The 16181-nt window shown below is 34.8% G+C and overlaps 1 protein-coding gene across 3 annotated transcripts in view; it reads left to right on the top strand.

The window, feature by feature from the left end:
* Positions 1–5128, top strand: part of MDFIC (MyoD family inhibitor domain containing) — a 54209-nt gene extending 49081 nt beyond the window's left edge. For all 3 annotated transcript variants that reach the window (XM_086887058.1, XM_086887059.1, XM_086887057.1), the window contains exon 5: positions 1626–5128. In XM_086887058.1, coding sequence (XP_086743184.1) covers positions 1626–1873 — 248 coding nt within the window. In that variant the 3' untranslated portion in view covers positions 1874–5128. The remainder of the gene's footprint in view (positions 1–1625) is intronic.
* Positions 5129–16181: the final 11053 nt, after the last annotated feature.

Raw genomic sequence — 16181 nt, 5'->3', positions numbered from 1 at the left:
CATTGCAGTGCAGAAATGTCCAAGCATTGCATCTAAGTATTATAGTAAGTAGGAGTGGGCTAAAGGCTCAAGTAGTTCCTTTGCTTCTTGGGACAGATTTGGCTGGTCTGAGTCTCTGTTGCTGCATTGCTTGAAGTATTCATGCTTCCTTGTATAAGTCATCACTGTACTATCATGCAGTTCGAGTTTCTGCAATGGTAGAGGTATTTGGAATCAATCAACATACATGGCTACTGCATAATTTTTTACATTTATAAATTTGGTTAGAAGGCCTGATAATAGTATTACTGTTGCAATTGCATTTTTTCCCCTATGACAGCGGTCTTAAGCCTGTGAACTGAAAGAACATAACATCTATAGAACATAACATCTGTAGGTGCTCAGACCATACAGCTCAACATCCTGTCGATCCTAACAGACTCTCACAGAGGATGCTGTGACAGGCTGTAGGGACAAGAGATAGAGTGAGGTTGTGCAGGGTATTTTCCCCAGAAAATTTTCCAGTCTTCACCTGTCTGTGGCTAAAGAGTTTGGAGATTGCAGGTAGTAAAAAGAATAAAAGCTGAGGCTAGGAAAGAAAAGTATTTCCCCATCCTGAACACATCTTGTATTTTTAATTTTCATTTAATTTCTGAATGACTATTCACTGCCTCTTACAGATTAAGTATACTTATAAGTATGAATTTATACATATTATGTAAAATTGAGTATGTCCCTCATTCCTGCAGTCTCCTTTTCACTGGTGCATGTTTAGTTCCAATCCTTGATTTCCCGTCATGTCTCATGGATGTATTATTGTTTGAAGTTATTCCATATATTTACTCTTTGGGAGCCATATCTTTTGCAGATAGTTTGTGGGACACCTTAATTATCTAAATAATTTAGTAGTCCTTATAAAAGCTGTATATTGATGTTTAAGTGTAGTTAACAACTCTTGAAGATTGAAGCAGTATATTAAAAGAATTGCCAGTAGATTTGTGTAGAAAAGCAATAGAAAAAACTGTATTTTGACTAAATATTTTACCTATTGTTGAGGGTAAGTAACATTTATAATGTGCTGTTAAGCTGGTTTTAACATGTGCAAAAACAATAAAATAAAACAACAATGTTTAGGCAACTCCTTTATTTTTCTTCACATGTATCAAGCAAACAAAACAGCTTCAGAAGGGCAAGATGAACTGGGAAGGGCTGGAAATAATTTTTGATAGTTTCCCTCGTAAGTTTTTTATTTTTTTATCAGTTTGTGTAAGAATGAATAACTGAAAAAAATAGATGTGGATATCTTGCATAATAAATTACTGAGGAGGTAGATCTAAGCAGCTCTGAGCAGTTTAGTACTAAGGATTTGTATGAAGTGAAGTAGTGACAGGAAACTTGCATGGAGGTGGACATGAGTTGAGCTCCAGAAGTGACCATGAAGATAGGAAGCACTTTTTTTGTGCCTACAAATAATGTCTACACTGAACCATTTTCATTCAGCTACTTATTTGACATTGTGATAAATCTGAATTTAGAATGACATATTAATGATTTTCTCTTTCCTTCTTTGTTTTTTCTTTTTTTTTATTGTTTTGTTTGTTTCTTTTGTTTGTTCCTGACATGCTACTGTACTATTGCCTATGAAGATTGCTGTGTTCACTGTATCCTGGCTTGCTTGTTCTGTGAATTTCTCACCCTCTGCAACATTGTTCTGGGACAAGCATCCTGTGGCATCTGCACGTCGGAAGCCTGCTGCTGCTGCTGCGGGGACGAGATGGGGGATGACTGTAACTGCCCGTGTGACATGGACTGTGGCATAATGGACGCGTGTTGTGAATCTTCAGATTGCTTGGAGATCTGCATGGAATGCTGTGGGATCTGCTTCCCATCATGAAATATTTATCCCTTTCTATTTTATTCTCTATAAAACTGGAGAGCTTTTCTTTAAATACATTTGAAGAAAGACTAGGTAAGATTTTCACACTTGCACTGTTAATTCTCTTTATATAAATATTTTTTTAAAAAGTAATCCTCAAGTCTGTATTCTAACACAAATGGTATAGTTTTGTATGTGAAACTAAAGCTACATTCCAGCTTCCTTTTGGCTTTGCAAATGGAAGAGTTTACTGAAAGTAAATTCTAGGCCTGATACTGCAGGCCACATGAAGGCAAAATTGCCATTTGAATCCAGTGAATCAAGGTTTTGGTCAGAGAACAGACTGCAAGGCAAAGCCTTAAGTATTTGCTACATACTTTAATGTTTAAACACTCAAATGCCTCCATGCATAACATGCCTTTACAGGCATTCTGAAAATCAACATATCTCTGTTTCTCTCTCTTTGGGTTGAAAGCAACTTTGCTCTATTATTTTAAACTTAATTCAAAAGCCAGCATTAGAAATATACTGTTGGTTTTGCTACAGTGGTCATGTTGGCAATATGTCTTTTGTTTTGAATATCTCATTAATTAGAGAGCAATTCCCGGTATTTTACATTGCTGAAATTATCTGACAATCTAAAGTCAAATATAAGTTTTGCCCTGGACTAGAAGAGTACCAGGATTTCTTTGTCATTAATCAAGACAGAATGGTGACCTTATCATTTTAGTTCAGTACTATTATTACTTGAAATGCTACATCTTAGAAAGAGACATTGGAAATCTGTGTGTGAAATGTATCCTTCGAGTAACAAACTAATAGACTAACAATACTTCAAAAATTGGCTAAAGAAGGAAAATTATTAAAAGTTAACTCAAGAATCTAAACCAGTACATTAAGTGGCCTGGTCAGTGTTTGTGCCTTTGGAGCCGGTGTCACATAACTTAGTATTTATTTCTTTCTGGTGTAAGAAAGATCTACAGAAAGTAGCAGATTTTAAACAGGGTATAAAAAAAACCTGACTTAATCAAGGAATTCTGTCATTAAATGCAAAAAGCAAGTGAAAAAATGATTATTCTCAGATACATTTTAAATGTTATTTTTAAATAACTGTATAAAAAAAGATAATTAAAAATATATATTTTATGCTTTAAAAATAAAAGGGTTGGTATTTAAAATGCTTGAAAAATACAGTTAGGATCTGTTGGACCTAACTGTATATTTCCTATTACACCATTAAGGTTTTCCAAGAAATAACTGTCTTTTGTAATTTTAATTGTGGAACACATAAAGAGGTTTATGGCATTCCCAGATATAGGGGATCAAAGTACCCATTTTCTTTACTATCTGCTAATTTCTCCCCTCCATGTCTGTAGCTTTTCAGTGTAAAACACCCAAACATCTTGATCTCACATACTTAAACTTTCCTGTTTACACTCCAGATATTCCATTTGTTGAATGTAAAATTGTAGATCTCCTAAATTCAGTCCTTTTTACAAGAGTCATCAATAGCCAATAGCATGTGTGTTGAGTGAACTGGCCATAAATGCCTCTTTCTACTATAGTGAATTCAGTTTATGCAAATGTGACAAGCTAAAGATCACAGGATCTTTAGAAACTAAGTCTACAAACGGTCTGATATTAACCAAAGCTGCTTCTTGTGAACACTGACTAGTAGTGCCTACTACTGCAAGTTATCACTGAAGCCGAATCCTTAACTTTACTAGGGAGCTGGAAAGTGTTACATTTTGCCTTGGCATATGCAATATTGTGGTGTATTCTGATGCAATGCAGATTCATCCTCAGAGGGTTTCCTAATCTGTTTTTTGATAGTTGCTACAGGTATTATTCTTATTATGTTTTTTTTTTTTTCCCCATATATTGGGCCAGATTCTGATCTGTATTGCATAAACTGAGTGCATTTCCATTCATGTCGGAATTTCCTATTGGTTAAATTCCAGTTAGAGAGCACAAAAATATTATGGTAATAGGCAGGCTAATAAGGAATAATATAGTTAAATTGATAAATTCCCAGTGCTCAGAATCAGGCTCATGGGGCTCAATTATGACTCCTAAAAGGCTGAACCACATTGGGAAGGGGGAAGAGGTGCCTTGGTTGAGTGGCATTGCCTGGAGGCATTTTGTCTTTGTAAGGCATAATGCCTCTGGGGAAATTGGGGGCATCACAGTGAGCATTGGGACTCAATGCACCTTGGAAAAGTCTAGACAGTACTTTGTCCATTGTAGGTCTGTGGTTGACACCGTGGTTGTGGGAACATGTTCTCTGGGGCTAGAAAGCACCATGAACTCCCTTTTGTCCTTCTGGTCACAGAGAAGAGAATTATGGCTGTTTCTTGTCTGATTGTGCTTTTGGGACAGGGAAGAGGACTTCCAGTCTCTTGTCCTGCCCCAATATCCATGCCCTGCTGGTGCAGTTCCAGTTCCATGCATGGAAAATGCACATTTGTGTATCATGCTTTTAGTGAATGCTAGATTTTACTAAAATTTCTTTTTACCACAGGTTGATATGATTAAAAAAAAAAAAACCCAAAAAAAAAAAATATCTATGGATTTCTTCTCCTGTGTAAAAGTTATCTATAGAGTTTGTCCTGCACAAGGCCTTGTTTCTACTTACTGGAACTTAGTGGGTTTTTGATTATTGAAATTATGAAAACAATAATTATGAGAACTTTGTTTATGCATATGTGTATATACTTTTTCTCACACACATGGACATACACACACAAATATGTCTTTTTCCACTTGTGGGATTGTGAAATACTAGGAAGTGAAAATAGTGTTATTAAGCCTCATAATAATTAGAAGTATCAGAGTATTACAGACAATTAAAAAGAAATGTGTATTTTGTTTGACATTTAAATGTAATCTGCTACTGTTTGTCATAGAGATATTAGCACTTTTGAAAAATATATCTTTGTAGCAGAGAATATTAGCATGTAGTTTAAGGAATTCCTTTCTATATTTATATCCTTAAATTCTGTTTTGTAATTTCCACTCTATAATCAATCTTGTAAGCACCTTGTGTAATAAAAAAAAGCAGAATTAGAAGTCAAATGTGAAAATAGAGTTTAAATAAAATGAAAACATTAGAACTTAATTGTCTATTTTATAATAATTCTTGTGAACTTGTACAGTGTTTCAGTTTATAGTTCTGCAAACTGGCCCATTTAAAAAACATGCTGTTTGTATTTTATATCAATTGGATGTGCTACTTGCAAACAGTATTTTGAAATAAAGATCTTTATTTTGAAACTTTTGGATATCACCTTCTTCTAGTCTTGCCTTGTTACTCGTCTAAAGAATAACTTCATGTATTTTTGTGTTTTTTCCCCTGCTTAAACCCTTCCTAAAGGTGTTGGCCTTTGGGTGACTTGCACAGAGGGTGAACTGATGTACAAATTGTCCTACAGGTGGAGCTCAGCTGGCTCAGGCACTAGAAGCTGTGTTAACATGAACCTCCAGCAGTAAAAAATTTGTCATTAAGAGGGAAAATTCATTCCTTGGTGAAAATAGATTAATTAAGTGAAATTCCAGTAATGATTAAATTTTATCAAAATGAAAGTTATTTTAATACATCCACAGAAAGTCTTCAGTTTACCAAAAACAGGCTGAACCTGGAGTATAACTGGCTCTTAGTATTCATATGATTTTTTTTTCATGTTGGCTTAAGCTAGGTGTGAACATCCTTATACTACTTTAAAACTGAAGAAACTGTATGTTACAGTCTTTTGCACTATTTTTTTCTACATCTATAACCCTGTAGAGAGTCAAAAAGATTGCTTCTCTGGCCATTACAGAGGAAAGATGTTAAAACTGGCAGAAATTGTGTTTGAGCCTATATCAAGGAGTTTTATATTGAGACTGTGCACGAAAATAATTGCTTTAGTAAAAGAACTGATAAACACATAGACAAATAGCAACATTTGACACCTATTTTAGGTAGTTTAGCCAGTATCCATAATACATAAGATTTTTTTTAAAATAATGGCTCCTGTTAAGAAGGACCAGGAACATTCAGGATCTTTTGGACTGAATAATGACTCTATTTCAGTTGTAGTTCTCATGTTAAGAACTGTGTGTTGGCTTGCTTAGATGAATCACTGATTTTGAAATACATTAAACGAGAAATTTTTCTAAGCTTTTCATACGCTTAGGCTTTTTTCACATTATCTTAATGTTTGCAATATTTGGTGTATGTTCTTGGAGAGCAGTGCCAATTGTATTGATGTATCTCCAAAATAAAGCTTTTATTGTCTCCAGTCTTGTAACTTGCTAAAAGGTAATAGATCACAGAATGAATGATGTATCTGAAATCTTACTCTTGGCCCCAAAATTAAGTTAAACATTAGAGAACTATTTCCCTAGTGTCTTATCTTAGTCTGTGAGTGCACACACCATGTACTGGAAAACTCCACATTGTGTTGATGGTGACAGTAGTAGCTCTAAAATCCTACAGACATTAATCTTGTTTTTTCCCTTACCTTCTGCACCTTTTGCCAGCTCTTAGCACTTCCAAAGAGAGCAGAGAGATCTGAACTCAATTTTAACATTGAAAGAATGTTAGTAAAAATAATATGCTGTGCTCACTTCCAAGATGCAGTTGTTGAGTGTGCTCAGTGCACTAGAATGTGAAGTTGATCACTTGTACAAAGTTTAGCCTACTCTTAAACACTTGCTTATGCTATTTACCAGTGATTTGGTGCTATGTCATAAAAGGATGAGTTTTATCTTCTTTAGAAATCTTTAATATGATGGAAGTAAATATAGTTGGAAAGAGAACTTTCTCTGAATTATCAATCTGCAAAACAGGTAGATGTTTAATTTGATTACATGTTCTTAATGTCTTTATGGTTTCTAATCATAGGTTCATAGAATTGCGTTGGGAGGGACTTTGAAGCATCATAGGATTCCAGCCCACTTGGCAGGGATAACTTCAACTAGATCATGTTGCTCAGAGGCCCATCCAACTTGGCTTTGCCCACCTTGCAGGGGTGGGGCATCCACAACGTCTCTGGACAACCTGTTCTAGTGCCTCATCACCCTCACTTTAGGAATTGCTTCCCAAAATCTAATCTAAACCTTCCCTCTTTCATCTTAGAGCCCATTCTCCCTTGTCCTATCACTACATCTTGTAAATAGTCTCTCTCCATTTTCCTTTTAGTCTCCCTTCAGGCAACTGGAAGGCTGCAGTTAGGCCACCCAAAAGATCTTTTTTTCCAGGCTGAGCAATTCCAACTCTCCTATCAGTTCAGCACACTTAATAAAACAGCGTACAATCCTGTTTTCTTATTTTATGTACGCATGTTATAGCAATTGTTAGTACATTACCATTCAGTACTCATAAAAATGGAATGTAAGATGAAAGACTGTATAATACCTTTTATACATTTAATAGTGCCTTACTGATTTTTATTCTGGTATGCGTTTGCTATTTTAACTGACAAAATACTCCACTATAATTGGGGCTCTTTATATCATCTCAGTAGGGTATGTAATTGGTGCCCAGGCACTACACAATTCCTCTTCAATCAGTGATGTAGGATTCAGAAATTTGTCTCATCTCCAAGTTGCACAAAGTGACCACACTGTGAATATGCTGCACTCCAATATGTTTCATGTTACAATCCTACTTTTTTAGGCACCGGATTCACAGTGCCTACCTTTGTTTCCTTAGCTTTTTTGCAAGGTGATATGTTTGGTTTTGTTTTGCTTTTAAATTTTGGTTCAAAGAGAATTGAAAGGGTCTTCATTATGGATGTCTGGGACAATACCAAGATACATGTTGCATTGTAAGTTGTTTCTTCATCTTTTCTATGTTCTCTGCTATGTGCAACTTCTAGTCAAAGAGACGTATAAAAGTGATGTCTTTGGAACTTTGGACTTAGCATCTAAATAACTGAAGCTCAATAGTGTTGAAATATTTGAAAATGAAAATGTATTGATTATGTCTTTCTTGCTCAAATAAAGCACCAGAAGTTCTATCAAGATGGATTCTGCAGAATTTTGCAAACTGACAGTCTTCAAAACAGTTCTGCTTGCATGAATAAGACTAGCACATTAGTTTCAAATTAGCACATTTTTTAGTAGCATATATATATATCTGTGCTAGTTTTTCAATTCTGAGCTAGCTTCATTTAGTGAGGACTAATTAAGAACAACAAGCTGGGAAGAATAAATGTATTAAGCAACACGGTATTTCTTTCTTCCCTAGGAAATGCTACTCCATTTGTCTGTTTCTTCATGTGAGGAGGAGACACCTTGATTACATATTTAATGTAGACTAACAGCAGTGGTTTAGAATCCACAATAACTTCAAGGTCATTAGAAGTAGTGTGTGAAGGATAAAGGGAAATGTGTTGCAAGGATCCCACTACTCTTGACAACTGCTGTCTCTGCCTCAGTAATCTGCTTTGCATCTACCACGCTTTCATGGGGTTATGTTTAAGAAAATTAAGGTATCCATGACTGAAATTTTGTATTCACTCTTGTTTCTTCAGAAAGAGTAATTAGACAAATTTACACAATTACATTTTAGTAAACTATTATGTCAGCTTAACTGTAACACATATTCTGGTTAAAGTACATTAAACAGCAATCCAGAAGAAATTTAGCTGCAGAAGGCATTATTTTCTATCTAATTATTTGCAAATTAATGAATAAAATTAAATTCCAATCACTGAAAAAATGAAGCAATGGTAAGAATCAAAACTAAAGATTAGTTAAAGCTATGCAATGCATAACAGAATTAAAGCCGCCTTTTATTCAAATTCAATGCTTAAAAAAGAACAAATCCATCATCTTGAAATTTGACTTGTAGCTTGACATTAAAAATAATATGAGTAGAATTTTCAGTGGGGTAAGCACAAAACTAGTTCAAGTAGTGTCACTCTCAATTAATGTACTCAGGTGCTGTGCCCATTAAAATTCCCACTTGTGGGTTCAGCTCTCTATGCAAATGGGGTCATTACCTGGAGAATTTAATTGGGTATGACACTGGGAGTAAGAATTTTCCTTTCAAAATAAACCTTCTTGCACACATTTTCACTAGAAATTTGATTGTTACATACACTTCATATTGTTTGGCTCTATAAATATTTACCAAAATTGAGAATGTCCTCACTTACTTATTCTTTTACAGGTGATTCATAATGCATCAAAATGATTTTTAAATTGTTCCATGTATTGCATATGCAAGTCTCGTTACAAAATCTGTGGTGAAAAATCTGGTGGGTTTTTTTTTTTTTTGTGTTAAAATGGTATATTTACATGTATCACATTCTTTTACAGCTGATATTAATTTCTAAATTATAAATTTCTGAAAGCAGAACCATAATATTTTTGTAGTATATATACATGTAAATGGAAAAAAGGTTATTTCATTCTGAACTCCTACCTTAGACATTGTTTGGAAAGGACAAAAAAATTATTGTGTTTCTGAGTAACATTAAATTCCTATTTTTCTGGACATTACTTTGCATAATCAATTGTATAAATAAGATTAATAACCGAAAGGTATTAATCCCAAAATGTACATACAAATATTGTGGAAACATGAAATTTCATGATTGGATGAACCTTCTAGAGAACTTCCAGTTCAGCAGTCTAAGCTGTAACAGTTTCTAAAAACATGTTCTTGGAAGCCTCTGATGAAGGGAGTTTGGGCACTAGAGATAGTTCTCACTTGTGCTACAGTAGGGTCTTAACAGATAGAAAGCTTTTTTCCTTACATCCCATTTAATCTTATTTTCATTTCTGCAAGTAAAACAGATGTACCCATGTTCTATTCCCAGTGGATGTGTAGAACAATCACCATTCTCTTGTCACAAACTTTCTTATATTAACCTTTCATATAGTTTGTATACTCCTTCCCAATTTCTTTTGCCTAATCCAAAGAAATCGAGTCCCAACTTGTTTTCAGTGCAACATTCATTTCAGGCGTTATAAACTGTATGAGCTGTGCTTCTCATTTCAAGCTATGACAAGACTGAAGGAGAACTCATGAAGGAATTTCTTTTGCTAATAAGAAGCACAGATGTTGGATAGTCTATTGAGGTAAAAGATACATTCATATCTATAATGTGTGTGGATTTCTGTGGCATGAAAGTTGGCAGTATCTCACTTGCACCTTGACTTCTATAACGGAATCAGTCCAAAGAATCAGCATTATTATCATCTACATAATGCCTTGAAAGATTTTGTGAAAACATTTTAAGTGCTGCAAAACACTTAAAAAATTTCCAGGATGGGCACCTGCAAGTGTTGTATTAGAAAACTAACTGAGAAAATGAATCACCCATGTCATTAAAGCTTATCTGTGTTGCTTTCTTCTGTATTTTCACTCCATCTCAGCTTTCAGCTTCTTCCCACTCATTTGGGCACTTGGTTTACTAATCCAGCATCTTCTGTTTTCACTGAAACTTCCTGCCCAGTTCTGTCAGGTCTCTTGCTTCTTTGATGCTTAATACATATTTATGAAGGGAAAAAAAGAAGCTACTGAAGAGTGATGTTTTTTCTTATTGAGCTTACCCGTAACCTTGTAGTAAGTAGCCTTGCAATATGGTTTTAAGCTCATAAGTGAGAGTGAATTTAACATAAACAAACTGTGTTTCAAAAGGTTAGTGGTCCCTTATTACCCTTCATGTTCAAAAATGGTAATGGGAATAATTTTATTCACAGAGAGAATCCAACGTATGTCAGTGTAGTTTTATGGAAAATACTTCTCAATTATTAGTCACTAATGAGAATAAAAGTTTTTTTTAAAAAAATAATATAGCCATATTATACCTGAGTTCTTAGCACTTCTGCTTTAGGACTTAAATGGCATCCTGATTTGCAGTATTATTCTTTAATATGTACAGGTGATATAGACTGAAACCAAGTAAGTGACAGGTCTAAAATCCATAGTTGTGAAATGAGAATGTGTTAAAAGGGTGATTTTAGTGAGGTTCTGAGAAAATTGGTATGGTGCCTGCAACTCTCCAACATTTTAATCAACAATCTGGAAACATTTCTGGCAGTTTGTTGATGAATCAATAGATGATAGAACAGTAAATTAAATACATATAATTACAAGGTGCTTCTTTAGAGCAATCTGAATTTGGTGGGATAGATCTCTTCTCAGAACATGTTTTTCCATGCTATGAAAGGGAAAGGAAATATTCAGAATTTACTTCATATAAAAAAAAGAATAATTTCAAACACTTTTAAAGGACTTGAGGATCATGGTGAAGAATGTACTGAACAATGAGTTTCAGTGGAAATCTTGCAGCCTTTCATGGTGACCTTTCAATATTTCAATGGATAGTGCTGTGACTGGAAGCAAGGAAGAGTGAGTGTGCTAAGGAAATCAGTTTCAGAAGATGCTTTCAGTCCTTCATGTTTTGAAAAACAAAGTTCAAAACAGAACACTGGAAATTGCTTAGACATATAAAATCAGTTTAAAAATGAGAGAATTTTAGAGCGTATTCTACTCAAGTTTATCCAGCAGAAGACTGAGCTTTGATTTCATCACACTGTACTGGTACCTTCCCAGGCACAAATGACAGTGCTTTGAAGCTTTTCTTATTCTGCCAAAGAGACACAGAAAGAACTAAACTCTAAAGCCATACAAAAATGGATGTCCAATTCCTTACCCAAATGTAGCTGTGACGATAGTAATAAGTTGAACAAATCAAACCCAGAATTTGATTAATCACCTTCTGGTAGTCTTGGTCCACAACTGATGCTTTTCTCAGAATTACACTTACCTTTAAAAAGCTCTGTGTGTATATGAATACCTATACATATATATATATATATATATATATATATATAGCAAATACAGAATAAAAATCTAGTCAAGAAATGCTGAACTGGACAGAATTTTATCTCCATCTTAGAGAGGTTAGATAAGATGGTACACTACTACCTCATGGATTTGTCAGGAATAGATTATCCTCTGTGAATGGGGCTTATAGAGTTCTTACTTTTGTCAAACATTAAAATAAAAGAAATACTTTTTTTTTTTTTACCACTGCAGGATCTCCACAACACAAATATGTATGTCCTCTATCACAGTAGTTGTCCAGGATAATATGTGGTCACAGATGATTCCCACACCAACATTCAAATATGGTGAATGTAGGTTATAATTCTGGACTAATAATTCAAACAAAGATTAATTTCTAATTCAAAAATGTAAAACACATTAGATGTTAATTTCAAGGGAAAAATGAAATTGAAGTCCCTAAGAAAATACCTTAAATTGGATGAATTACCTGTAAAACAAACATCGTAGATAAAAAGTGAATTTGCTTAATATTAAAAAAAGTTAATAAAATGGGCTGTGAAAGAAAGATAAGCAGCAGTGTTAAGATAAATAGTTCACTCATAGTGAAATAAAGCATGAAAGTTCATCTACAATATAGAAGTTTGTGGAAAATTCACAAGACAAAATGCATTCCAGTGTATTAAACAAAGGACCAATGGGATTTGTGTGTTGTGAGCTGACAGTAGGTTCATCATAACCATTACAAATCTACTCTGAAATGTTAAAAAAAGCGAAAAAAAATGAGCTAGATGGTTCAATTCCTCTGGGCTGAGAAAAGGAAGTGGATACTGACTGTTCTTTATACACTATCCTTCCACATCTTGCAGTGCAGGAAATTATAGAGCAGGTGGAGAGGTCAGACGTGTGTGGAGACTTTACTGCATATTTCACTTCCCTGCTCCTTAGTTGGAGGTTAATAAAATGCTGTGTTACATTGATTCAGCTATAATTTTGCATTCCCCTACTCCAGGAGAAATTTAGCTCACAAACTGTACCATTAGGTTTATTTATTTATTTATTTCCCTTAGGCTTCCTTGGTCCTGTGTTATTCTTAAGGGAGTCAAATGATAAAATGAAAATTGACCCCTATGGAAATCATTAGTAGTTTGTAAGACTGCATTATGTGACATGGGGATTTTACCAATGACCAAATGAATTTTACCCTTTTCCTGGTTTCCAGAGAGAAAAGGGTTTAATAATCCACTGTGATGTATATGCTTGCATGTGTGTTTATCCATTTTCTTACTCCCTACTAATGACTTTTAGGCCTTGTGGTCTTGTGTAAATGAAAAGTGAGAGCAATTTAAAAAAGCTAAAGAAAATCAAAGGAGACTGTTCCTATTCTTACCCCAGTGAGAGGACACTGGCAGGATTTGGTCAGCTCCTGTAAACTGCCAGGGAATCCACAGAAGAGAGACTTACTAAAAATGTTTAATAGTGGAAAAATCTGCAGTTGAAGTTCACATTTTATTAAATGCAGGGAAATCAAACTGAGCAACTGAAATCATACAAATAAAAATTAGTTCTTTTACTAACAGAACTAACTCTTCTGCGGGGTTTAAGCTTGACTCTCATACACTTGAATAGTTTAAATTACTTTCAAAATAAATGCTACTTCTTTGTCTCCTGTATTGTTACATCTACTTTTGGAAAAGTTATGATATTCGCCTCTAATGATTCAAGGTTTCCTTCCTCTGTCCCCCAAACAGCTTTCTAAATCCATAGTTCCTAGGAAATCTTGAGGAAGAAAACTAGAAATGGCTGAAGAAATAATTTGCTGCTAGTCAAGAAAGAAAAGACTGAAGGACTGAAAAAGAAACTTTGTTATTATTAACATATTTGCTTGTTTATTTCTTTTTGACAAATGATGCTTTTTGACTCAAGATCAAATTTTAAGCATTTTTTATCCATATAACAAGCTAAAGCAAGTTTTTGAAAGAAATATTTCCTAATTAAAAAATAAATATATACTGCATAATTGTACTCCAAGTTAGCATTAATAAAGTATTATATGTGTAATTTTTACAACTAGAAGTATGTCTGTGGTTGTCATATTTTACTGTACACATAGCTTGATTGTTGCAGAGTCGACATCTGCCAGAAACATTTCAGTTTAGCATGATGAATTTACTGTAACCCTGTCAAAAATTACATAGCAATGCCAAAGTATCGCTTTGAATATAGGTTGAAAAACAGAAATAAGTGTGTTGAGGAAGGTTTTTCAAATTCTCTCAGAATCCAGTCATTACTGCTGTTACGGCCAGGCACATAGGAATGCTGCTGCTCCATGGGGGATTCCTGGAAAGTGAACATTACTTACTTAATCAGGGTAGTGAAAGGCAAAGTCGTGTTGACTGGAGGTGCCCTGTGCAGGTTATCAGCATCCCAGCGAGGACGCCGCTGCACAAAGGGCAGGTAATTTGCACAAAGGTGTAAAGGCTTTTTTGAGGCCTTTTGTTAAAATTAAAATGGGAAGGGCATACTTGTTTGCGATATCCTCTGTGGTGATTGTATTTCAGATGCTTGATTTTTTACTAATTATGTATGAAACACTCTATCCAGTGCTGCTTGGATTAATATGCTTGTTGAAATCTTGTGTCTGAATGATTTGGGCCAAATTTGAGCTCAGATGAACAATAGAAGAGGCAATAAGGAGAAGTACATGCTCTCTGGAGGCTTAATGGTAATTCTCTAGAACCCTGACATTTCAAGAAATAGTCTATTAGGAAAGGTAAGTATTCCTGCATCTTTGATAAAAGATTCTCTAGTGTCTTATGTGGTTTAAATAATTGTAGGATATCTCACTTTTTTCACAGGTTAGATCTTTTTGTATTTTCAATAGAGGCCAAAGATATTTCAAATAGAGGCTCAGATATGATCCTGGGATTTTCTCAAACACCGTATTTGTTTTTTATAAAAATAATATTTATGAAAGGGAATTATAAATCTACTTCTGCATAGGCCTACTGTCTGCCTACCTGTATGAATATTACTATAATCTTCAGCTAAATCCTGGAATCAAGGGTATCATATTAATACATAGTCTTCTTTAATGAGCTTTTAAACCCTATGAACCGATTGTTCATATGTAGATACAATTAGTGTAAATGATTATTTACCGAGATTAATATACTAAACAACAGATATACATTGTTTGCTCTGTTATAATTTTCTACTCTTATGTGATTTCAAACTGTGTATAAAGGTCTGGTGGAAGTGTAGCAAGGGGTCCTTCTGTCTTTGCTGATATGTATGGAAAAAACTTCACCATTGAAACCCATATTAAATGGAGAAACCTGCGTTTCCCTCTTAATTTTTCCTTCGCAGAATTGTGCTTCAGAGTGCTGGGACAGATGGAGCCAAGCAGTTTGAGAGCAGAAATAACCAAAACCAAAGTGAAACCAAAACCGAAACCTCCTGAGAGGCGATGGCCTGGAAAACTGGAAAGCATGTTCAAAATCAGCCAGAGGGAGAATTTCTTTGTTCCTTCGTCGAGCTTTGGTGCTGTATGTGGGAAAGCACCTGTCTGTGAACTTTCCTTTCAATAGCTGCAATCACTGTATTTATGTCTATAAAATGTATTGCTGTGTGACTATAAATGTTAATATTTGTTCATGCACATGAGTTCCTCTCTAACTAAATATTCTTGCTTGGATTGCTTATGGCTCACATCCTACTCTGCCTTGCTCCTGTGAATTACCAGCCCAATATGCTGATGGACTGACAAGACACCCTCTTCTGCTACAGCTGAATTAAGGCTGATGCACATTACCCACAGTGCTGCCTGACAAATTGAATCATCTGCTCTAAGTGATTTTGCCTGTTTCAGAGTACTGGGAAACTCAAAGGGCATCAAGTCAAATTACACATTGATTGCTGTTTGCCCTGTAGCTTTTGCACACAGAAGGAATCACATACAACACTTAGAAGATTAGTGAGGACTGCATCAAGGGAATATTACATGTAAGCATGTGCAAGTTGGACTTCTCTGGTTGGTAGTAGCATCGCAAGTCTAGCCATCCAGGAAAGAGCCAAATTTATGTTAACGTGTGCTTCCCAGTTGACACAGATGTAGACTACATCATCCTTCCTGTAGAACTTCTAATTCTCAACTCAGCCACACTGTAATTCATGTTTGGTTTGGGGTTAATTTTCCTTCATCAAATAAACAAAATGTCAGAATATCACAATTAGAATTATGTCTAGATTATTTTATACAGAAAACCAAATCCATATGTATTAATGATTATGAATGGCTCTATATTAGAATATATTTAACAACAGAGATTACTGATCTGTGACTGTATGTTCTACAACTCTCCAGATTTGAGGTGACAGAAGTAGCTGGATGCCTGAGAATGTAACTTATTTTCAATCTTTGGAACCCAGAAATTAATGCTTCCTTAAAAAACTGTAGCAAAAATAATTTTAAAGAAAAAGTCAAGGAAACAAAGATTCTCACATGAAAGGAGGTGTGGATGCTAGCTTTGGAGCAGG

The sequence above is a fragment of the Cyanistes caeruleus genome, chromosome 4 (genome assembly GCF_971803275.1).
Source record: "Cyanistes caeruleus chromosome 4, bCyaCae1.hap1.1, whole genome shotgun sequence".
Classification (NCBI taxonomy): Eukaryota; Metazoa; Chordata; class Aves; order Passeriformes; family Paridae; genus Cyanistes; species Cyanistes caeruleus.
Note: the sequence above shows the minus strand (reverse complement) of the source record. Positions and strands in the feature narration are given on the sequence as shown.